This window comes from Scyliorhinus torazame, chromosome 11, assembly GCF_047496885.1.
Source record: "Scyliorhinus torazame isolate Kashiwa2021f chromosome 11, sScyTor2.1, whole genome shotgun sequence".
NCBI classification, from domain to species: domain Eukaryota; kingdom Metazoa; phylum Chordata; class Chondrichthyes; order Carcharhiniformes; family Scyliorhinidae; genus Scyliorhinus; species Scyliorhinus torazame.
Window position 1 is genome coordinate 30417279 of NC_092717.1, and position 25602 is coordinate 30442880.

General features: G+C 51.1%; 1 protein-coding gene across 4 annotated transcripts in view; it reads left to right on the plus strand.

Annotated features, from left to right (window-relative positions):
• The window catches only part of LOC140385213 (regulator of G-protein signaling 22-like), a 198201-nt gene that overhangs the window by 51633 nt on the left and 120966 nt on the right, over positions 1-25602 (plus strand). For all 4 annotated transcript variants that reach the window (XM_072467116.1, XM_072467118.1, XM_072467117.1 and 1 more), the window contains exons 6-7: positions 11829-12021; positions 18529-18691. In XM_072467116.1, the coding sequence (XP_072323217.1) occupies positions 11829-12021; positions 18529-18691 (356 nt within the window). The remainder of the gene's footprint in view (positions 1-11828; positions 12022-18528; positions 18692-25602) is intronic.

The window sequence follows — 25602 nt, forward strand, 5'->3', positions numbered from 1 at the left end:
GTCAGCGGCTGGTACCTTGCACTCTCGCCCACCAGCATACTGCCATGCCTGTGCCCTAGTACACCCTGGCACCCACCAGCACAACGCCTCTATGCCCACACATGCCACCTGCCATAGCATCAAGCATGCGGCTCACAATGACCTCTCTTTGTCCCTGCAGGAGAAGTAAGCCCATAATAGGCAAGAAAGGGCTCAGACAGTAGGTGGGACCCCGGGCTTCAGAGGCCTGACCCTCTATGAGGAATGGGCCCTGGAGATGGCGGGGTTGACCCAGGATAGATCAGTCACCGACAACAAGGTTGGCCTGCGCCACAGACTGCGGATCCACTGCCTCTTCACCCAGATGAACTATCTCAATTGAGTTGTTCATGTCAGACGAAATGATCCTCTCCTCTCATGTACAATCTCTCGCAGGATCCCTGACTGATGGGGTGGGGCCCTCCGGGGTCACCTTTGCCTCCCTGTTACCCAAACACCTCTGAGGAGAGCTCCAAGGATACCACTATTGATGCTTCGAAGGTATCATCCCCGTCCTCCGCCAGCGCAGAGACACACACCTCGGTGGGCGAAGTGGTGGACAGGCTTCTGGGGCACAGTCGGGTGAGCTTCACACCGTTGCTGATACACATCAGGAAGATGCAGGAACATCCAAAGGAGTCAGCCGTCGGAGGCCTGCTGGATTCCAGGACTCGGCTTAGTCCCAGTCAGATACCGAGCCTCTGGACAAGGTTATCCCGGAGCTGATGCAGAGGCGAGGGTTCGTCAGTAAGTTTCGGGAGGGGACGCCCACGAAACTCCGGCTAGTGCATGGAAGTTCCAAATGCAATGGGCGCAGGTGCTGATGCGGATGATGCGTGGCACCGATGCCAACACTGCTCGGGTGGCGATCGCAGTGGAAAGCCTGCAGCACGAGGTCAGCAGCTTGAGTGGCGGTGTCCCAGGCGTGACTCAGTCAGTGACGACTATGGCTGAGGACCTTGACATCATGTCCCAGTCGCTGGAGGATGTCTCCCTGACGCAGGCTCCTCAGTGACTGGGTCCACTCTGGAGTGCATCGCCGAGGGTGTCAGCGCCGTGATGCAAACTATGGGAGGTGCATGGACAGGCAGGGCCAGATGATGCAGGGGTCTCTGGAGCTGGTGCCCCATGCAGCAAGAACCCCTGGTGCAGACCATGTGCAGGTGATGGGTGTGTGTGTGCTGTGAGCAGAAAGATGTGAGTCAGACTGTGGCATAGACTGAGGAGAACCAGAGCTTACCTCACAGCGGGTTATCATCACTCTTCTGCCTTGTATAATGGCCCGCTGACAGTGCCGACACAGGCCCATCACCCTGGGTTGATGTTAACAGACCCTGGGAGTGTGCAATAGGGTAGTCGGGGATTGCAGGGGTGAGGGATGGGGGGGGCGGGGGGGGGGGGGGGGAGGGAGAAGGAGGGATGAATAATAATCATAGAATTTACAGTGCAGAAGGAGGCCATTCAGCCCATTGAGTCTACACCGGCCCTTGGAAAGAGCACCCTACTTACGCCCACACCTCCACCCTATCCCAGTAACCCCACCTAACCTTTTTGGACACTAAGGGCAATTTTAGCATGGGCAATCCACCTAACCTGCACATCTTTGCACTGTGGGAGGAAACCGGAGCACCCGGAGGAAACCCACGCAGACACGGGGGAGAACGTGCAGACTCCACACAGACAGTGACCGGAGCACTCAAGTCTGCAAGCTCATGGTACAGGTGTCGCACTGTCTCCTAAAAGCACATGCTGTTGCTTCTGCCCCTGTGTCCCCAGGGTTTAGGCAAAGTGTCCAGGCCTCACAGTTTGATTGGAATGCTCAGCAATAAAACTCTTCTGAGATCTGGCACGTGTGCCCACAAGAATGCACTTGAGAATATTTTGTTTATTAAACGGTCAACAGTAACAAAGATTTGAAATTCAACTACGTAATATTCCACACATTACACTAACCATTAAAGAACAAGGAAACATCACCGTTCAGTATTGGTGCCAATACAAAGGTATATCAGCTCATTTCCACAAAGAATAACACACACACGGTATCACCCCCCGCAGGTTCCTCAACAGACATGGAGGATAAAGCCTGAGAATGTGTTATCATGCCCAGAATTTTATCGTTGAAATGATCTGTCCATCAATGTGTTACTTGTTCCATTTATCAGCACCAGTCTCCATCCCTAAACCGCTGCTGTGCAGACCCACAAGGAATCTCACCGGAACCAAATCCTGGCATCCACCTATTCCACTGATGCTCAAGGTGCAGTTGAACATCCTTGACTACCAGCGTTTTTAACTCGCGGTGACGTGCCAGTTACATGTAGCACTCACCACACCAGCAACAAAAGCAGCAGAAATCTGGGAGTATTCAACGGAGTTAGCAGGTGGCCCATTTGGATCAATGTCGTGCACAGATCCCAGAGTGTCTTCTTGCTTAAAACCGATTGCCTTCTGGACTCGTATTCCCCCTGAGCCCAGTGTTCCAGGACCCAGGCCCTTCCAGCTACAGAAAAGGAAGGAAAACTGCAACAGCAGCCTCCAGGCATTTGCAGCACCAGCAAGCAGCAAGCACAACCTGTAACTGTAAGGTGTTTACATAACCAACATTGCCAATTCCTTAATAGCAATTGCCTTCAGCTGTGCAGCCAGAAGCTGCCTACACTCAAAGGGAGTTAAAGTGACCTTCAGCATGTAACCAAGAACAGGGCTCTGTCCCGGAAGTGTTTGGTAGGATAGACGGGCAGCAGCTGTAGTAACTCCTATTATATATATGCATTCGAGAGATGGCCTGTAGGATCCGCAGGCACTGACGGCCTCTCCTCCCCCAGCCCAGCCCAGGGGCGATCCCCGCCTGATGGCGCCCAGCCTCCCAACCCGGACCATGCACCCCTGGGGGCTCCCCCCACCCCAAGCACTGGGGCAGCAGCTAGGCTGCACTAGGTTTTAAATAGGAGTGCTAAACGGCGCCTACGTGATCTCTTGCTGGGGAGCCGGTTAGCTCCCGGGAGGCCATTACATTGAGCTTCCATCTCGTTAATGAGATGGAGATGGGTCTTAATTGGTGTCTCGCCCTGTTCAGGCAGAATCCAGAACCCGTCAACAGGAGCGGGCCGGTTAGATGGCGGACTGATTGGGGCCTGGCCCGGGTCCTGATTTCAGCCTCTCGCGGTATAACTGCCGCACGCGATCCGCACCGGCGGCAAATAGGCCGTTAAACTGCGCCCCAGTTATCTCACTGCAAACGGCGGACCAAGCTCCAACACTTACAAACCCCTCTATCTGAACCTTCGGCTGGCAGCTGTGTTTGTTTAGCTAACCCGTTACTAAAACTGCATCTAGTTTCTGACCTTCCTTTAATGTATGTGAAGTTTATTGGGATAGTTTCCTGACATAAATCTCCTTCAGTACTGACAATCTATTCTGCACAGGTACCGCTTAGAGAAAACCATGGGGAAAGATAAAATCAACAGAATGAAAGTTGTTTACAGAGAACAGGTTTACAATCTCATAATGCTGAGCACACAGAGGAAATCTTACTTTGTGCAGAGTTTACAATGACATTTAATTGCTGAAAGAATCAATGTTACTGCCAACTGGAATAATCAAAAGTGTTTAAATGTGCAAATGTAACAATACAAGTTAACATAGGTGTGCACGTGGCACCTTTTCTCCAGACATTTAAGGTTGTGAATCTCGTTGCTACTTTTGAATCAGTTGTAATTCATAGGTGCCCACTCTGTTTGTTTGGAATAGAAAGGGATCATACGAACAAGGAGAAGGTGTGGGCCAATCAGCCCCTTGATGCACTATCAATTGCCACGAGACGAGCGTAGAGAGTAATCGAGGCTTTATTAAGCAGAGATGTGTGGCCTCCTGCAGCTGCTACCAGAAATGGGAGCAGATCGGTGAGCACACACACTTATACTCCGCCTACTGGGCGGAGCCAGCAGGCAGGGATCTACCCCCGTACCTGTAGTACAGAAGCCTTACCGTATTACCTCTAATACAACTATTCTACAAACAGTGGTGACTTCCACATTCACTCCCTGTTAAAAAGGAGTCCAGCGGGGGTGGTGGAAAACTATTTACAGGTTTGTGAGAATTTAAAGTTTACAGTCTGGTGAAAATTTACAAATTTAGCCGGTCGGGTGCCTTGATCCTCCGCTGTGAGCGCCTCTGTCCCGGTGGTGATGCAGGCGCCGACTTGGTCGCCTGTGACTCTGGGAGCGTGTTGTCCTCATCTTCATACCCAGGTGGAACCAGTGGAAGGACGGATCGTCCCGGGGCGGTGGCTATAGTGAGGTGCACTGGGGGGAGGGTGGGGTGTCAGGTGGTGTTGGGCCGTGGGTGGGGATCCAGCTGGTGCCAGGTCGCTGAGGGAGACTATGTCCTGGCGGCTATCGGGGTACTGTGGGTTCGCATGCAGCAGTTGTACCCTTTTGACCAACAGGTCCGCCTTGTGGAGCCGCACGTGTTTGCGGAGAAGGATGGGTCCTGGAGCTGCCAGCCACGTTGGGAGCGAAACCCTGGCGGTGGACTTCCTCGGAAAGGCAAGGAGGCGTTCATGGGGGGTTTCATTAGTCGCAGTGCAGAATAGCGATCGGATGGAATGGAGCGCGTCGGGGAAGACCTCCTGCCAGCGGGAGACCGGGAGATCTTTAGACCTCAGGGCCAGCAGGACGGCCTTCCAGACCGTCCCATTCTCCCTCTCCACTTGCCCGTTTCCCCGGGGGTTGTAGCCGGTCATCCTGCTCGAGGCAATGCCCTTGCTGAGCAGGAACTGACGCAGCTCATCACTTATAAAGGAGGATCCCCAGTCGCTGTGGACGTAAGCGGGGAAACCGAACAGGGCGAAGATGGTGTTGAGTGCTTGAATGACCGTGGCAGACGTCATAGCGGGGCATGGGATGGCGAAGGAGAATCTGGAGTATTCATCGACCACGTTCAGGAAGTACGTGTTTCGGTCGGTGGAGGGGAGGGGCCCTTTGAAGTCCATGCTGAGGCGTTCAAAGGGACGGGAGACCTTCACCAGGTGCGCTCGGTCTGGCCGGTAGAAGTGCGGATTGCACTCCGTGCAGACCTGGCAGTCTCTGGTGACAGCCCTGACCTCCGCAATGGAGTAGGGCAGGTTGCAGGACTTTATGAAGTGAAAGAACCGGGTGACCCCTGGGTGACAGAGACCATCGTGTAGGGCCCGGAGTCGGTCCACTTGTGCGCTGGCACATGTACCTCGGGATAGGGCATCGGGGGGCTCGTTGAGCTTCCCGGGGCGATGCAAAATCTCGTAATTGTCGGTGGAGAGCTCGATCCTCCACCTTAAGATTTTATAATTTTTGATCTTGCCCCGCTGTGTATTATTAAACATGAAGGCTACCGACCGTTGGTCAGTGAGGAGAGTGAATCTCCTGCCGGCCAGGTAATGCCTCCAATGTCGCACAGCTTCTATGATGGCTTGGGCCTCCTCTTCGACAGAGGAGTGCCGAATTTCGGAGGCATGGAAGGTGCGGGAAAAGAATGCCACGGGTCTGCCTGCCTGGTTGAGGGTGGCGGCCAGAGCGACGTCCGATGCATCGCTCTCGACTTGGAAGGGGAGGGTCTCGTCAAACTCGTTAATCGTGGCCTTGGCGATGTCAGCCTTGATACGGTTGATGGCCTGGCGGGCCTCAGCCGTCAGGGGGAAAACTGTGGAGTGGATGAGTGGGCGGGCCTTGTCCGCATAGTTAGGGACCCACTGGGCAGAATAGGAGAAAAACCCCAGGCATCGTTTCAGGGCATTGGGGCAGTGGGAGTTCCATGAGGGAGCGCATGCGGTCGGCGTCGGGTCCTAGAACTCCATTTTCCACAACACAGCCAAGGATGGCTAAGCGGTTGGTGCTGAACACACACTTCTCCTTGTTATACGTGAGGTTCAGGAGTTTGGCGGTGTGGAGAAATTTGAAAAGGTTAGCGTCATGGTCCTGCTGGTCGTGGCCGCAGATGGTGACGTTATCTAGGTACGGGAAAGTGGCCCGCAGTCCGTACCGGTCACCCATTCGGTCCATCTCACGTTGGAAGATCGGGACCCCGTTAGTGACGCCGAAGGGAACAGTAAGTAATTGGTAAAGGCGGCTGTCTGCTTCGAACACAGTGTATTGGCGGTCCGCCTTGCGGATGGGGTGCTGGTGGTAGGTAGATTTTAGGTCCACTGTAGAAAAGTCCCGGTACTGTGCAATCTGATTGACCATATCAGATATGCCTGGGAGGGGGTACGCGTCGAGCTGCGTGTACCGATTGATGGTCTGACTGTAGTCAATGACCATCCTGTGTTTCTCCCTGTCTTTACTACTACCACCTGGGCTCTCCAGCGGCTGTTGCTGGCCTCAATGATGCCTTCCCGTAGCAGCTGCTGGACCTCCGACCTGATGAAGGTCCTGTCCTGGGCGCTGTACCGTCTGCTCCTGGTGGCGACGGGTTTGCAATCCGGGGTGAGTTTTGCAAACAGAGAAGGTGTGTTGACCTTGAGGGTCATGAGACTGCATACGGTGAGGGGTGGTAGGGGTCTGCCGAATTTTAGAGTTAGACTTTGGAGGTTGCACTGGAAGTCCAGGCCGAGTAACAGGGCAGCGCTGAGGTTGGGGATGACGTAGAGTCGGAAGTTGCTGAACTCTACGCCCTGGACGGTGAGGGTTGCGTTACAGTACCCCCGGATTTCCATGGAGTGGGATCCGGAGACCAGGGAGATTCTTTGGGTAACGGGGTGTACCGTGAGGGAGCAGCGCCTTACCGTAGAGGGGTGGATGAAGCTTTCCGTGCTCCCGGAGTCAAGAAGGCAGGAAGTCTTGTGCCCATTAACATTCACAGTCGTCTTCGCGGTTGCGAGATTGTGAGGGCGGGACTGGTCGAGTGTGATGGAGGCGAGCTGCGGCTGGTGCTGGTAGGCCCAGGGCTGGTCGGCGGCGGTGGCAGGCGATGAACAGCCAGACGAAGTACCCGATGAACCGGGGTCCTGAGGTGCTGTGCAAAATGGTGCCGAAGATGGCGGCGCCCACGGGGGCGCACATGGAGTCCGGCGTTAAAGATGGCGGCGCCCACGGGCTGCACATGGTCTGCGGGGACAAAAATGGCAGTGCCCACGGGTCGCACATGGGGGGTGTAGGAGCGCTGGGCCTAGAAACTGCAGCGATTGACCGGGCCTGGCACGCAGCAGCAAAATGTCCTTTCTTTCCGCAGGCGATCCGGTTTACACTCCGCGCTGGGCAGCGCTGCCGGGGGGTGTTTTGTCTGCCCGCAGAAGTAGCATTTGGGCCCCCTGGGGCTGGCTGGCTGCCCCGCGGCGCAGGTTTGGGGTGGGCTGGGGATGGAAGCTGGTGGGGCCCATGATGTCCATGAGGGTGCCGTGCGGTCGAGAGCGTACGACTGTACATTACGGGAGGCAACAGTCAGTGAGTTTGCGAACTGCCTGGCTGCCGCAAGGTCGAGCATACCCCCTTCTAATAGGCGCTGGCGGATGTACGCTGACCCCATGCCCGTAACAAAAGTGTCCCTGATTAAAAATTCCATATGTTCGACTGCTGAAACTGCCTGGCAATCACAGTTCCTCGCCAGGATGTGCAGGGCACGCCAGAAATCGTCTAAAGACTCACCAGGGAGTTGCTGTCTCGTGGACAGGAGGTGCCTGGGCATACAGTTTGTTGATTGGGCGAATATAATGTCCTTTCAGGAGCTTCATTGCTTCCGTGTAAGTAGGCGCATCCTGGATAAGGGGAAAAATATCGGAGCTCACCCGTGAGTAAAGGACCTGGAGCTTCTGTGCATCCGAGGGTTGGTCCGTCGCGGATCGGAGGTAGCTCTTGAAACAAGCGAGCCAGTGGTCGAAGGCCGACGTGGCGTTGGCTGCTTGAGGGTGCAGCTGTAGGCGATCAGGCTTGATACGAAGGTCCATCGCTGTAATATCTCTGCTTAATAAATTGATGCACTATCAATTACTACAAGACGAGAGTAGAGAGTAATCGAGGCTTTATTAAGCAGAGATGTGTGGCCTCCTGCAGCTGCTACCAGAAATGGGTGCAGCTCGGTGTGCACACACATTTATACTCCGCCTACTGGGCGGAGCCAGCAGGCAGGGATCTACCCCCGTACCTGTAGTACAGGAGCCTTCCGTATTACCTCTAATACAACTATTATACAAACAGTGGTGACTACCACACCCCTCGAGCCTGTTCCGCCATTTAATTAGATCATGACTGATAGCGATCCAGAGAGCCCAAGACTGGGCACAGACCCACAAGTGGAATCTGATCAGTCTGGCGGAGGAAGTTAAAAAGGATGTGCAGAGATGGGGTGCACACCCGCTTTCCCTGGCGGGAAGGGCGCAGATGATCAAGATAAATATACTGCCAAGGTTTCTCTTCCTGTTTGGATCCATACTGATCTATATCCCTAACGCCGTTTGTGTGTGTATGTGTGTGTGTGTGTATGGGGGGGTGGGGGTTGTTGAACACATCCAGCCCAATGGTAGTAACAACACTAAGAACCTGAAACCAGATGAGACAACTCCTCGGTTTAACCAGGGTATCCACCATGGTTCCCACCAGTCATGCTAGACGCCACCTTTAAGAGGTGGAGACGGGACGGGGGGACGCCAGCAATCAGAGATTTTTTCATGGGGGGCAGACATGCAACATCAGAAGGGCTGACGGAGAGACTGGAACTACTGAACAGATTAGGGGCTGGATTCTCTGTTTTTGGGACCATGTCCTCACGCCGGCGAATAAACTGTGGACTTTCACGCCAGAAAAACTGGCCTGAAAGGGCCACATATTCCTAGTCCTGCATGGGGCTAGCAGGGACCCGTCGTGAATCTCTCAGCTTTTGCTGCAGATATGAGCCCCGCATTTCTGGGTCGGAGGTCGCATATGTACACGGCGGGGGCCTTCAGCGGCTGCCCAGTGCTCCATGGCAGACTCAGACCGCGGAGCTGGACACTGAAAATAGACCCCCCGATCGGTCGCGCGCCCAACCCTGACCGCCCGCCCAAATACTGCCCTCCGATTGGCCTGCCCCTGACCAGGGTGGCAGCGGACTGAGTCTGCAGCCGCCGCGCTAGTAGCCCGACCGGCAGGACCACATTAGATCCACGCCATTGGGACTTTGGCCGGTCGGGGACGGAGAATGGCAGAGCGGGCCTCCAGCAATGGCCCCAGGTAGGTGCTAGGCGGCGCTGCGTCGTCTCCGAGTACGCCGCTTTTCGGGGCCCGCAGAATCGGGGAACCGCCGCTGGTCCCGATTCCGTGTGGGCAAAATGGATTCTCCGCCCCGGTGCCGGCCGCAATTTCGGCGTCGCGGTGCTGAGAATCCAGCCCAAGAACTCTGACATTTACAAGTCAGAAACTTTCTCCGCAAGGAGATGACGAGGTACCTGAGAGCCCCGAGAGACACAATGTTGGAGGAACTACTGGTCGCAGACAGTATAGAAAAAGGAACTGTGGCAACATATATGGACGACTTTTAGAAAGCACACGATCAAAGCAAGGCAGGAATGGATGGCAGAATTAGGGACGGTAGGGTGGGGAGTCAGGAATGATGCACTAAGTAGGGCCAACTCCACCTCCTCCTGCACAAGGCTCTTCTCTGAGTCTGCCTCATGCAATTTAAAGTGGTGCACAGAGCACACCTAACCAGAACCCGGATGAGCAGGTTTTTCCAGGAGGTGGAGGACAAACAAGTGTGCACAGTGTCAGGGAGGCCCGGCCAACCACGCCCACATGTTCTGGGCCTGCCGCAGACTTGTCGGGTTCTGGACAAGGTTGTGGGGGTGAGGGTGGAGCCGTGCCGGAGAGTTGCAGTCTTTGGGATATCGGACCAGCCAGAACTAAATTTGGGGAAGAGAGCCGACGCTCTTTCCTTGGCTTCCCTATTCACCCGCCAGAGAATCCTGTTCGGCTGGCGAACAGCTGCTCCACCCACAGCAGCAGACTGGCTGGCAGACCTGTCGGATTTTCTCCATCTGGAGAAGATGAAATCTCAGGGGCAGTTCATCAGCCTGTTCCAGGACCTGTTTGAAGCCAACAATGGATAGAAAGGAGGGGAGGTGTGGGGGTGGGGGGGGTGGGGGGGGGGACACATATGGGAACCGCCAGGGCCACAGAAAGCAGACAGGAACAAGGGAGGGGGGGAAATGGGGGAGAGAACTGTGGTGGTATGTATTAGGGGTAATACGGTACACCACGAATGCCGAGGAGCTATTGAAGGACAGATGCTGGGTCCTGATTGGATCTGCCGCCTACTGGGCTCCACCCAGATAGGCGGGGTATAAGAACCCGGTTTACTCCCCGCAGCTGCATTCTGTGACTGAGCTGCTGGGGAACAAGTCTGAACAAGTCTGCTCAATAAAGCCTCGATTGAAGTTCTCTACGTCTCGCCTCGTGTGTGATCGATGGTGCTACAAGAACCAAGGAAATGGCAGGAGGAAACCCAGGGAGAGACTGGCACGGGGGCCAGAGTTCCCCCCCCCACACACACACACACACACACACAAAGCTATAAGAGCAAAATGAGCGATAAATAAACCATCTGCGGCAGAGGAAAAGGTCTTAAAATATTAGAAATGGGGAGGGAAGGTAAATGGTTGGGGGGGGGGGGCAAACAGCATGCAAATTGTTAAATAATAACCATTTCAGTCATCTCCTGTACAGTGCAAAAATGTAAATTTGAATGAAAATATTTATTTTAAAAAAAAGAAATAACCGCCACCAAGTACTTTGTGTTTTTCACCCCAGGGGGCAGGGTCCTACCCATATCAAAAAAGTCAATCCTCGAGTACACCTTGTGTACTGGGGAAAAACGAAAACTCTCTTCCCCCCACATGGGTAGACCGCCATGTCCCCACTACTTCAACCACTTCGGAAAAATTTAAACCAGGTTCATCAGGCATCTTTACCAATCCAGGCCAACACTCTCCGATCAGTTTTAAAACATTTCGGTGTTCTGTCCCCTTCTCCTTAATAATAGACTCTAGTGACAGAGCAACGTTGCCCTGCATTAACAGGGCAAGGCATTTCAACCAACAATGAATGTTGTGAACCAATTGTAATAAAGAATATTAATGATAATTTGAGGAGAACTCAAGACGCAACGGTTCCTTGGCCAGTGAACAGGATCAGAAAATGTCTTCACCAAGGGGCAGCACGGTAGCACAGGGGTTAGCACAGTTGCTTCACAGCTCCCGGTTTGGGTCACTGTCTGTGCGGAGTCAGCACGTTCTCCCCGTGTCTGCGTGGGTTTCCTCTGGGTGCTCCGGTTTTCTGCCACAGTCCAAAGATGTGCAGGTTAGGTGGATTGGCCATGATAAATTGCCCTTAGTCTCCAAAAAGATTAGGTGGGGTTGCTGGGTTACGGGGATAGGGTGGAGTTGTGGGCTTAAGTGGGGTGCTCTTTCCTCAGGGCCAGTGCAGACTCGATGGGCTGAATGGCCTCCTTCTGCAGTGTAAATTCTATGTTCCTGCCCAACCGGATTAGAAACTTGGAACAGCTTTAAAATGTTGGCTTTTTCCTTTGAGAAGGAATAATTATTCATGCATCACGAATTGCCCTTGCAGTATTTCCATTATAGACATAAATACAATTTTAATATCTTGCACTCTCTCGCAGTCTGACGTATATCACTGAATTTAATTCCAGGCATCAATCATATTTGTAACTTACAGGGAGAAATTGTAAATGTATAGTGTTAAACAAAGTAGTGTGTTGATATTTAATATCTAAAAAAGAAAAAAATGTATTTAGTCAAAAAGTACAACCTGTCTGATTTTTGTTCCTGATATCTATTACAGGCTGGCAAAACTGCTGTCTCAGTTAGAATGCAAGACTGGACTTGGCATGCCACAAATAGACCCTGCTTACCGCCCATGGGTTCTTGAAAAAGAAGAGTCCATTTCTAACATCGAAGCCACGGTTGAAGATACCACGGAAGAGATGCATACCAGCTTTGAAGAGGGATCAGATCTGGTGTCTTTGTTTAGTGAGGCAAGATTGCCAGTGACATTGTTTTATGCCTTATTGTGTTGCTAAGCTCTTTAACTGCGGCTGTCTTTGAATTGATCGTTTATCTCATACTTATAATACTTATAAGGGAGTAAAAGCCAGCCAAAATGTAATTTTTGACAACTTTTATACAATTTCAATTTTGGGTTCAACTTCAAATACAAGCATATTTTGGGTTTTCAAAGTAGTTTGAGCAATTGGACATATTAATGATTAGGTGTCAAGCAGGTACACCATAGAATTTACAGTGGAGAAGGAGGCCATTCGGTCCATCGAGTTATGCACCGGCTCTTGGAAAGAGCACCCTACTGAAGCCCACACCTCCACTCTATCCCAGTAACCCCACCTAACCTAAGGGCAATTTAGCATGGCCAATCCACCTAACCTGCACATCTTTGGACTGTGGGAGGAAACCGGAGCACCCAGAGAAAACCCACGCACACACGGGGAGAACGTGCAGACTCCGCACAGTGACCCAAGCCGGGAATCGAACCTGGGACCCTGGAGCTGTGAAGCAACTGTGCTAACCACTGTGCTACCGTGGTATACGATGGAAGAATACATGGGCCCAGAATATTCACCACTGTAACTATGGGAAAGCAGGAATGGTGATGCACCAGGGGAGTGCGAGATTGATCCTGGCAAAGTTTCTGGGGGCAGGGCAATGTCAGGACCTGAATTCTTTAGCCATCCCCCATGTTGAGTTTGGTGGAAGAGGCATTTAATCAGGTCGGAGAGTGGGCCCACCTTCACCCTGATTTAATGCCAAGTAAGTAAGTAAGTAATGTCTCCACAGTCCCAAAGGACCGGAGGCTGCTTTCCCCTTTGAAGGTGAGAGCTGACGGGTGGTGATTTAACCTGAGGAGCAAGGTTGAGAAGGCGGGGAATGGATAACCTCAGCCGGTATGGGAAGTCCAAGTAATGGCCACATCCCATCCAGGCACGGGACTCGCCATGCAGACAGCGTGACAGGTAGTCAGATGGTTTTAGTGCTGTGATTAAGGGACAAATATTAACAAAGGCATCAGGAACATATCCATAATTTATCTCAATTTTTGCCAAGAGACATTTTACATCCACCTGAGAGGGTGGACAGAAATCTGGTTTAACCCTTCATCCAAATGACCTCCAACAATGAATCATTTAATTAGCATTGCAGTGCAGTAAGGCAGCAGTGTTACTTTACAAATGATGGCTTCAGTGAGATTTGTCTTGTGGCATGCAAGTACATTAGCTGGCTGGATCACATCAAATGCGCTCAAGCTTTACTCTCTTCTGCTAAAACTCTCCACCATTCCAGGATCATCCTTGAGAGCAAAGGCAATCCCTGGGTTATTTTTTTCTCCATTAGCAACCATCTTTTTTTTCATGCCTTCGTCCTGTGGTTTCCACCCTTGCCTTCAATAAGAAGTGCATGAACTTCACCAAGGCCAATCTACCAATAACAAATCCCTTTATGACAGTAACAAAAAAAGCTTGTTGCCATGGCTTACAATACTTGGGTACAAGCCGGGAAACTACGGAAATGCCAGTCTGGGCTGGAACAACAGGTTTTAAGCGTCCGCCACATATCTTCTATTGGGTGAGCTACCACCCGCTCAAAAGGGGAATTCATAGTGCATGAAGCCCAAGGGGAGATCTATCGACAATCCCCCTTGTCCTTCGTGACCATCATAATAAACCTCTCCCCTCAAGTCCGCTTCTCCCTTATCACTCCCGTGGTGAAGATAGGGCGACACGGTAGCACAGTGGTTAGCACTGTTGCTTCACAGCACCAAGGTCCCAGGTTCGATTCCCGGCTTGGGTCACTGTCTGTGCGGAGTCTGCACTTTCTCCCCGTGTCTACGTGGGTTTCCTCCGGTTGCTCCGGTTTTCGTTCCACAAATCCTGAAAGACGTGCTGTTAGGTAATTTGGACATTCTGAATTCTCCCTCAGTGCGCCCGAACAGGCGCCGGTATGTGGCGACTAGGGGGATTTTCACAGTAACGTCATTGCAGTGTTAATGTAAGCCTACTTGTGACATTAATAAAGATTATTATTATTATCCGCCTCTTCACGATTGACCTGAGATCCATTGAGGGTGGAACTGGATCTGGAGGCATGAACAGAATTGGAGACCTTCCCTTCCGGAGGGAACGCGGAAGAGTAACCGATGCGGATTCCTCCTCGGTGCCTGTTATACTCGGGACACCGGATTCTTCTGCTTCCATCTCATATCCTGATTCCTCGTTACCACGGGAGACAAATACAGGGTTCTCTTGCGCTGTTACCCTACACTAGCGGCGGCCACCTCTGTGGTCAGCAGTGAGGCCTGTACAGGGATGGACTCCCAACTTGTCAGGTGGTCCATGTGTGTCCTCAAGACCTTATCCTGGACCTTCACTTTGGAGGATACAGGACACGTTTTCTCCAATATGACTCCAGGGACCCAGCTGGAACCATCTCCAAAGTCCCTCACATAGACCAATGCTCTGTCTTGAATATCCTTTCAGATCTCGCAGAGCTAGATTTTCTTTTCTGGTTCTCTACCCTCTCTGCCAGCTTTGGGTATTGTCGGATTAATCTCATGCGAAGCCGCTGTTCCATTAACCATTCCGCTGGGGCGACTGTCTGAAACCAGGGCGATACCTATTGTTGTATGAGGAGTAGTCCTGTAATCAAATAAAAACCGAACCAATTTGGTCTCTATGCATGCAGCCAGTTGTTTTTTCATGCCAAATGTAAAGGTCTGAACCGGCCATTCTGCCAGCCCATTTGACGATGGGTGATAAGGTGCTGTCCTAATGTGTCTGATGCCATTGGATTGCATGAAACCCTGAAACTCCCCACTGGTGATTAAAGTGGCACTGTCTGAAACCAGGGCCAGGATTCTCCGAAAATGTGGCTATGTCCCTACGTCCGCCGGAAAACGGGCGCGAATCACTCCAGACTTTTTCAAAATGTCCGGAGTGATTCTCCGACTTCAAGAGGGAAAGCAGGGCCCCAGCGGGTCCGCGCATGCGCGTGGTGGCCGTTTTTGAGCCGTCCCCCACGCAACATGGCAGAGTCACACAGCGGGCCGGCGCGAAAGAAGATAGGCAGCCCCCGGATCGCGCGCGTTCGCCGATTGTTACCCCCGATCGCGGGCCAGGCCATCGTGGAGGCTCCCCCTGGAGTCTGATCCCCCCCCCCCCCCGCCCCGCTACCAGGACGGCCATCGCGGGTGCGAATCTGGGTTTCCGCCGGGTGAAACCATACGGGAACCACACCGGAGGAACTCGGCGGGAACTCGGCTGGTCGATCGTGGAGAATCGCTGCGGGGGCCTCTTTCAACGACCCCCGACCAGCGCCGCGTTGACCACGCGCGCGACTGGCGCTGATTCTCCTGTCGCCGGCGTCGGAGCCGATTGCGGGTCTGAGACCCCATTCTCCATCCCCGCGCCAAATGCGATTTCGGTGCAGAGGCTCGGAGAATCCCGGCCCAGGACTTCCAGGATGCCATGTGCGCAAAAGCTCTGCTGTAGTTCCTCAATCGTAGCGTGGGAGGTCGTGGAGCCCATGTGGTGTATCTCCAACCATTTGGATTGTACATCTACCAGGATTGAAAGTATGGAACCCTGAAAAGTTCACGTGTGCTCACGCCCACGCCTGGCTGTAGAAGGGAGATTCTGATGCTCCTGGCATGAATCTGGCTGCTTCGCCAAATCTGTGATGTCTGAGTCGAGACCAGGCACCAGATGGAGCTCCTGGCGAGCATTTTCATTTTGGAGACAACTGGGTGGCCATTATGTTGCTCCAGTAGAATTGGGCACTGCCGTGGGCAGGGATCAACTACCCGGGACCCCCAAAGAATGATACCATCCTCAACACTGAGTTCATCTTTCTTGGACAGTGTGCCATGCCCTTCATGGCCACCTTAACAGTCTTCTTTGTGATTTGGATTCAGCCACTTGCTCGGCTGCCTGTTCTGCTTTCTACCCTGCTCCTTGCTTACCAAATCAAATCTACCCTAGACCCTCCACTTGCTAACTCTGAACCCACTTCTTTCTCTTGTTTCTCTTCCGACTCTCCTCATGCCCTTTTTCAGCTCATATCATCAATAGGCCCACTTCTTGGCACTCGAACCCCCACTCTCACTAAAGTGCTAACCATTCAGCCCGCCTTCCAGGTCTCCAGGCTGGCCGATCCTGTAACATGTTTATCTGAACAGGTACTAACCTTGTCTCACTCTAAACTCCACTGTTCTTGCACACCAGAACCCTTCACAATATTGGATGGCACTGTCTTGCCAGCCCACAGCATAGCTGGGACAGAGGGGATGAGAGTTGCATTACAGTCGGTGGGTTCCACCATTCCATCGGTTCTGCCTCCTACTCCATGCAAACGTATCTCCAGCAGAAATCTGATGTTGATGATCCTTGTGATGGAGATTCAGCATTACTAGGTTCCCACCCCAGTTCTCAGTTGGTTTCTCCAGATCCTCTCTGCAGGTTTGTGCTCCATGAACTTCAATGGCTCTTAGGATATTTGGGGCTATAATAAATTATGCATTCCCATGCTATTCATCGAATACTTATGATGGTTATTTTCATATTATACATCTGGATAAGTTTATATTTATTGTTACATTAACTATATTACACTACTCCTTCATCCACAAATATACCTTTACAGATTTTTGATATTTGATGCCCCTGGTGGGCATCCTCTGGGGGCCATGGGGCCAGAGGGCCCCAACCACCATGCCAGTGGCACATGCCTTGCTGTATCACCCTGTTTCACCCGCTGACCTCAAGAGGCGCCGTTGTCAGGAGAGGGGGTATTGGAAGAGTTGGAGACCACCGTCGTCTCCCTGTAGGGAGGGTCCAGGTCAGCCTTCGGTGCTCTCTCCACCTGGTGTGCTTGTAGGGCCCTGGGGGTCACCTGGGGACGGAGGGATGTCTGGAGTAAGTTCCAGAGGCCCCTACGTCATCTAGCTCTGCCAGCCCTGGCGGCTCCCCATTGTCTGCACCATGATGTCGACGCCCTCAGCGATGCCCACTCTGTGACTGGGCCATGCTCTGCAGCGCCTCATCAATGTCCACCTGCATCTTGGACATGGTCCTCAGAGACTGGGACTTGCACTGGAGCACCTTGGCAATGCTCACCTGACACTGGGACATGCTCCACAGTGCCTCAGTAAGGTCCACCTGCATCAGGGACATGTTCTCCCCGAAACTGGAACTTGCTGTCAGGCGGTCAGCCATGGTCGTCACTGACTGAGCAATGCCTTGGACACCACCGCACATGGTGCTGACGTCATGCTCCAGACGTCCACCTGCGGTCGTCGCCCTGGCAATATTGGCCTTTGAGCTACCTTAGACTATTGTCCCGTCCTCCCGGATGTGCATCAGTAACTCTGTGGTTTTCACCAGATCGTGCCCCAGAAGCCTGTCCACAACTTTTGCCCATGTGTGTGTCTGGTGGAGGGTGGGGATGACATCTGTGAGGTAAAAAAGATGAAAGGGGCCCCCGCACCGATTCTCCGCCGACAACTGTCTGAGTTCCCGCCGGCGTGGTTCACTCGTGGTTCCACCTGGCGGGAGCTCGGAGTGGCGGCTGCGGATTCAGTCTGCGGCCGCCCTGCTTGGGGGGGGGGGGGGGGGGGAATCCTCTAATACAACAGGCGGAATTCTCTCATAATGGGGCTATGTCCCCACGCCCGCGGGAAAACAGGCGCGAATCACTCTGGACTTTCCTGGAGAACTTCCAGAGTCATTCTCCATTGTGAAGGGAGCTAACAAGGACCCGGAGTGCTCCTCGCAGCTCCGGCTGCCGCTACAGGGCCCTGCACTTCCGGCCGCGGGTTCACGCATGCGCGCGGCGGACCTGTGCAACATGGCGGACCCACACCGCGGGCCGGCCCCAACAATATGGCTCCCCCCTGCCAGATCACGTGCGCCCGCCAATCGGTGGCCCCCGATCGCAAGCCTGGCTGTCCTGGAAGCACCCCCGGTGATCGATACCAGCCCCCACCAGGGCGGCCGCAGACTGAATCCGCAGCCGCCACTCCGAGCTCCTGCCAGGTGGAACCATGAGTGAACCACGCCGGCGGGAACTCGGACAGTTGTCGGCGGAGAATCGGTGCGGGGGCCTCTTTCAATGGCCCCCGACCAGCGCGCGACGACGACCGCGTGCGCGCAACACATCCCATTCTCCGCCCCCGCGCCGAGCACGATTACGGCGTGGAGGCTCGGAGAATCCCGACCAACATACTTAAAACTATCTTTATTTCCAAACAATCCTGTGGATTGGAGTGATGAGTAGACTACAAAGAATTTTTCAGCATTTAGAATGAGAGCAAAGAACCAGAAAACATGCTTAAGCTGCTCATATCTCCAGTGAGTTACTTCGGTAACCTCTGATGAATATTTTATGTGCATTTTTACCCAAAGTACAACCAACTATTAACTTGTCTTTGAGAATAATATTCTAAATAATTACTGCAAGAGACAAACTTGCCTCCGTAGGATTTCATTACGCAAACTGAAGAATTGTTATCAGAAACTGCACAAGAAACTCCAATGATGAACTTGTCTTCTGAAGGTGATGGCACATTCAGTATTAAAGAATCACCACAGTCTTCTGCAACCTCTGTAACTTCTGTGAAGCCCAGAGAAAGCTTTTCACCTGGTAAGACTCTTAATCTTATAGTTTCCTGGCTTCACAGAGATGAGTCACCCACCTACCTTGGAATTTAATGAATATCATTAAAAATGGTGAGACATAAATTTCCTTCAAGTGATTTTGTGAACGATCAATTTGTTGTTAGACTTGGCATGTTATAAAATTTAAATGATAACTTGAAGGGCGCTATTGGCAAAATATTATGGAATCCAGTATATCCACCCAACAAAAAATGAGGAAATATAATTTTACCCTGTGTTTGGTGTATTTAAATCATTCATCACATTTTATAATTAGTGTGACACACAATTTGATTGTACATTTCTGTCAAATAACCTCTAATTGATATTTTAAAAAAATATTCTGTGTACAAATTTGATTATATGTTTAATTGCTGGTAGATTATTTTGTTAGCACAATCATTTGTTAAATATATTTGAATTTTACATAGCTATATTATATTTTCACTGATCATCAAAAGATTTAGATTATTTTTTATGCAGTAATAACCAACAACTTTCAGCGGGAGCGGAGCAGGCTAGTCAATTTCAGCGGGAGCAGTGCGCAAGTGATTTCTGGGAGGTAAGTTTCTCCTTTAAAAACACTTGACTTTGCAGGAGCAGGCCAGTCGATTTCAGCGGGAGCGGAGCAGGCTAGTCAATTTCAGCGGGAGCAGTGCGCAAGTGATTTCTGGGAGGTAAGTTTCTCCTTTATAAACACTTGTCTTTGCAGGAGCAGGCCAGTCGATTTCAGCGGGAGCGGAGCAGGCTAGTCAATTTCAGCGGGAGCAGTGCGCAAGTGATTTCTGGGAGGTAAGTTTCTCCTTTAAAAACACTTGTCTTTGCAGGAGCAGGCCAGTCGATTTCAGCGGGAGCGGTGCGTTAGTGATTTCTGGGAGACCTTCACGGGAGCAGGCTAGTCAATTTCAGCGGTAAACACTTACCTGGTCCCGTTTTCGGTCCCTCTTTGCTGTTTTTAAAACATTTTTAGTGTTTAAGGCGGGAACAGGAAGTTCGACCCGCGGACTTCTGGGAAGACCCTCACCAATAAATTCTGGTGGAGAGGAAACCCGAGACACTACACCTGTAGTGTCTCCCACCCGCCCTCCTCCTCTAACCTAATAATAAAACCCATTGGTGTGAGGTAAGTACCATATTTTATTATTATTTTTTTTCTTTAAATTTTATTTAGTTGTTAGCCAGATCTTCGTAGAAAGTTAGAGGGATGGCAGGGAAGGGAGTGCAATGTTCCTCCTGCAGGATGTTTGAGGTGAGGGATGCCGTTAGTGGCCCTGCTGATTTTACCTGCAGGAAGTGCTGCCATCTCCAGCTCCTCCAAGACCGAGTTAGGGAACTGGAGCTGGAGTTGGAAGAACTTTGGATCATTCGGGAGGCAGAGGGGGTCATAGATAGCAGCTTCAGGGAATTAGTTACACCAAAGATTGGAGATAGATGGGTAACTGTAAGAGGGACTGGGAAGAAGCAGTCAGTGCAGGGATCCCCTGCGGTCGTTCCCCTGAGAAACAAGTATACCGCTTTGGATACTTGTGGGGGGGGGGACTTACCAGGGGTAAGCCATGGGGTACGGGCCTCTGGCACGGAGTCTGTCCCTGTTGCTCAGAAGGGAAGGGGGGAGAGGAGCAGAGCATTAGTAATTGGGGACTCGATAGTCAGGTGCACAGATAGGAGATTTTGTGGGAGCGTGAGAGACTCACGTTTGGTATGTTGCCTCCCAGGTGCAAGGGTACGTGATGTCTCGGATCTTGTTTTCCGGGTCCTTAGGGGGGAGGGGGAGCAGCCCCAAGTCGTGGTCCACATTGGCACTAACGACATAGGTAGGAAAGGGGACAAGGATGTCAGGCAGGCTTTCAGGGAGCTAGGATGGAAGCTCAGAACTAGAACAAACAGAGTTGTTATCTCTGGGTTGTTGCCCGTGCCACGTGATAGTGAGATGAGGAATAGGGAGAGAGAGCAATTAAACACGTGGCTACAGGGATGGTGCAGGCGGGAGGGATTCAGATTTCTGGATAACTGGGGCTCTTTCTGGGGAAGGTGGGACCTCTACAGACAGGATGGTCTACATCTGAACCGGAGGGGCACAAATATCCTGGGGGGGAGATTTGTTAGTGCTCTTTGGGGGGGTTTAAACTAATGCAGCAGGGGCATGGGAACCTGGATTGTAGTTTTAGGGTAAGGGAGAATGAGAGTATAGAGGTCAGGAGCACAGATTTGACGTCGCAGGAGGGGGCCAGTGTTCAGGTAGGTGGTTTGAAGTGTGTCTACTTCAATGCCAGGAGTATACGAAATAAGGTAGGGGAACTGGCAGCATGGGTTGGTACCTGGGACTTCGATGTTGTGGCCATTTCGGAGACATGGATAGAGCAGGGACAGGAATGGATGTTGCAGGTTCCGGGGTTTAGGTGTTTTAGTAAGCTCAGAGAAGGAGGCAAAAGAGGGGGAGGTGTGGCGCTGCTAGTCAAGAGCAGTATTACGGTGGCGGAGAGGATGCTAGATGGGGACTCATCTTCCGAGGTAGTATGGGCTGAGGTTAGAAACATGAAAGGAGAGGTCACCCTGTTGGGAGTCTTCTATAGGCCTCCAAATAGTTCTAGGGATGTAGAGGAAAGGATGGCGAGGATGATCCTGGATAAGAGCGAAAGTAATAGGGTAGTTATTATGGGAGACTTTAACTTTCCAAATATTGACTGGAAAAGATATAGTTCGAGTACATTAGATGTGTTGTTTTTTGTACAGTGTGTGCAGGAGGGTTTCCTGACACAATATGTTGACAGGCCAACAAGAGGCGAGGCCACGTTGGATTTAGTTTTGGGTAATGAACCAGGCCAGGTGTTGGATTTGGAGGTAGGAGAGCACTTTGGGGACAGTGACCACAATTCGGTGACGTTTATGTGAATGATGGAAAGGGATAAGTATACACCGCAGGGCAAGAGTTATAGCTGGGGGAAGGGCAATTATGATGCCATTAGACGTGACTTGGGGGGGAATAAGGTGGAGAAGTAGGCTGCAAGTGTTGGGCACACTGGATAAGTGGAGCTTGTTCAAAGATCAGCTACTGCGTGTTCTTGATAAGTATGTACCGGTCAGGCAGGGAGAAAGGCGTCGAGCGAGGGAACCGTGGTTTACCAAAGAAGTGGAATCTCTTGTTAAGAGGAAGAAGGAGGCCTATGTGAAGATGAGGTGTGAAGTTTCAGTTGGGGCGATGGATAGTTACAAGGTAGCGAGGAAGGATCTAAAGAGAGAGCTAAGACGAGCAAGGAGGGGACATGAGAAGTATTTGGCAGGTAGGATCAAGGAAAACCCAAAAGCTTTCTATAGGTATGTCAGGAATAAGTGAATGACTAGGGAAAGAGTAGGACCAGTCAAGGACAGGGATGGGAAGTTGTGTGTGGAGTCTGAAGAGATAGGCGAGATACTAAATGAATATTTTTCGTCAGTATTCACTCAGGAAAAAGATAATGTTGTGGAGGAGAATGCTGAGACCCAGGCTAATAGAATAGATGGCATTGAGGTACGTAGGGAAGAGGTGTTGGCAATTCTGGACAGGCTGAAAATAGATAAGTCCCCGGGTCCTGATGGGATTTATCCTAGGATTCTCTGGGAGGCCAGGGAAGAGATTGCTGGACCTTTGGCTTTGATTTTTATGTCATCATTGGCTACAGGAATAGTGCCAGAGGACTGGCGGATAGCAAATGTGGTCCCTTTGTTCAAAAAGGGGAGCAGAGACAACCCCGGCAACTATAGACCGGTGAGCCTCACGTCTGTAGTGGGTAAAGTCTTGGAGGGGATTATAAGAGACAAGATTTATAACCATCTAGATAGGAATAATACGATCAGGGATAGTCAGCATGGCTTTGTGAAGGGTAGGTCATGCCTCACAAACCTTATCGAGTTCTTTGAGAAGGTGACTGAACAGGTAGACGAGGATAGAGCAGTTGATGTGGTGTATATGGATTTCAGCAAAGCGTTTGATAAGGTTCCCCACGGTAGGCTATTGCAGAAAATACGGAGGCTGGGGATTGAGGGTGATTTAGAGATGTGGATCAGAAATTGGCTAGCTGAAAGAAGACAGAGGGTGGTGGTTGATGGGAAATGTTCAGAATGGAGTTCAGTTACAAGTGGAGTACCACAAGGATCTGTTCTGGGGCCGTTGCTGTTTGTCATTTTTATCAATGACCTAGAGGAAGGCGCAGAAGGGTGGGTGAGTAAATTTGCAGACGATACTAAAGTCGGTGGTGTTGTCGATAGTGTGGAAGGATGTAGCAGGTTACAGAGGGATATAGATAAGCTGCAGAGCTGGGCTGAGAGGTGGCAAATGGAATTTAATGTAGAGAAGTGTGAGGTGATTCACTTTGGAAGGAATAACAGGAATGCGGAATATTTGGCTAATGGTAAAGTTCTTGGAAGTGTGGATGAGCAGAGGGATCTAGGTGTCCATGTACATAGATCCCTGAAAGTTGCCACCCAGGTTGATAGGGTTGTGAAGAAGGCCTATGGAGTGTTGGCCTTTATTGGTAGAGGGATTGAGTTCCAGAGTCAGGAGGTCATGTTGCAGCTGTACAGAACTCTGGTACGGCCGCATATGGAGTATTGCGTACAGTTCTGGTCACCGCATTATAGGAAGGACGTGGAGGCTTTGGAGCGGGTGCAGAGGAGATTTACCAGGATGTTGCCTGGTATGGAGGGAAAATCTTATGAGGAAAGGCTGATGGACTTGAGGTTGTTTTCGTTGGAGAGAAGAAGGTTAAGAGGAGACTTAATAGAGGCATACAAAATGATCAGGGGGTTAGATAGGGTGTACAGTGAGAGCCTTCTCCCGCGGATGGAAATGGCTGGCACGAGGGGACATAGCTTTAAACTGAGGGGTATAGATATAGGACAGAGGTCAGAGGTAGGTTCTTTACGCAAAGAGTAGTGAGGCCGTGGAATGCCCTACCTGCTACAGTAGTGAACCCGCCAACATTGAGGGCATTTAAAAGTTTATTGGATAAACATATGGATGATAATGGCATAGTGTAGGTTAGATGGCTTTTGTTTCGGTGCAACATCGTGGGCCGAAGGGCCTGTACTGCGCTGTATCGTTCTATGTTCTATGTTCTAACTGTGTTGACATTTTGAAATCTTGCCTTTCTTTTGAATAACTAATATCACGTCAGGCCTTGGGTTCAGAACTCAATTTTGTTCATCGACCCCTTCAATTAACTTTCCCATGACTAATAATGAGGTCTTAGCTATCCTTACGATGCATTTTTCTGGCTAATTTGTTAGGATACCAGATCAGACCTCAGCTTTTGTTAGGATACCAGGTGAGAACCTCCCAAACAATTTTCAATTTGGAAAACTGTGAGGAAAGTGTACTTCACCTCAGAAGCGCTGACTCTGACCAATAGGTATCTTTTATGTTAAAACCATTTTAATTTAAACATAGAATCAATTACATTAACATGAAAGAAATAGGCTTACAATGAACAGTTAGACAGTTCTTAAATTAAAGGAAACACCTTAGCTCACTATCTACACCTACCACAATATGTATTCCAACAAAGCAACCTAATACAGTTAAAATCCACTCATAAAGTTAGCAATCAGAGTTACTTGGGGTTCTCTGTGCAGACCATTGGAGAGAGACCTTTCCTTTTAGGAGCAACCGGACAATCCTTCTGCCTTGTCAGACTTAAATCCTATGGAAAACTGCTGCTCAACTTAATATCTTCCAGCAGACTGCTAAATTACCCGCTAATTACATCATTTATACCCCACCACATTATCCCATGACCTGCTCATCGGGGACTGAACACGATCCCTCAAATTATCTACACTCCAGGGAATCTCCTGCAATCAAAACAATGTTCCATTAGCCATCTCTCTGTCAACAGGTAAATGGTTAGAAGCAATGGTTACCTCATTTTACAACTTCTTAATCACAGCCTTAGTAGACACGCTGCCTGTATGTATTTTAAACCAGGGTTTTTAATAACATTCCTGCCACAAATATAAAATATAATATATAACAATTCCTTACATTCATCAAAAATTGCTGTTGACATTTGTAAGTATAAGAGCAAGATGACTAAAAGGGCAAAAGTAAAAAGGAAAGTAGTTCCAAATCTGCTTTCAATTCTTTTTCCTGTATTTAGTCACAGTTTATTTTTCTGTTAAGCTTAACATCCAGTAGAATATGGCTCTTAAGGGTGAAGGTTGAGAAAATTGAAGCCGTTGGGCGGGATTTTCCATACCTCTCCCCAGCATGTTTTGTGGCGCTGTCAGCAGGTTTCCCGATGTTCGAACCCACCGCCACAAGGAGGCCCATGGTGGGGTCTAACCGTCAGCAGGACCGAATCTTTCACACCTGATTTAACAGCACTCTGTGCAATTTCAAAATCTATGATACATCCCACGGAGCTTGGCACCCCATGGAGATCAGAACACACCCTCCCCACCTCCCAACGGCGACTGGGACCCCCCGCTCCAAGGAGATCGGGACGTCTCTTCAAGGAGATCGGGACACCCTTCCTCCAAGGAGATTTGGACCCCCCCCCCCCCCACGGATATCGGGACCCATCCCTCTACGGAGATCAGGACATCCCCCCCCTCTACGGAGATCGTGACCCCTCCCTCCACGGAGATCATGACCCCTCCCTTCACGGAGATCGTGACCCCTCACTCCACGGAGATCGTGACCCCTCCCTCCACGGAGAGCATGACCCCCTCCCTCCACAGAGGTCATGACCCCCTCCCTCCACGGAGATCGGGACCCTCCAAGGAGATCGGGACCCCCCTCGACAAAGATCAGGCCCCCGTCTCTCCATGGAGATTAGGACCCCGCCCCTCCACGGTGATCAGGACCCCGTCCTCCCATGGAGATCAGGACCCCGCCCCTCCATGGAGATCAGGACCCCG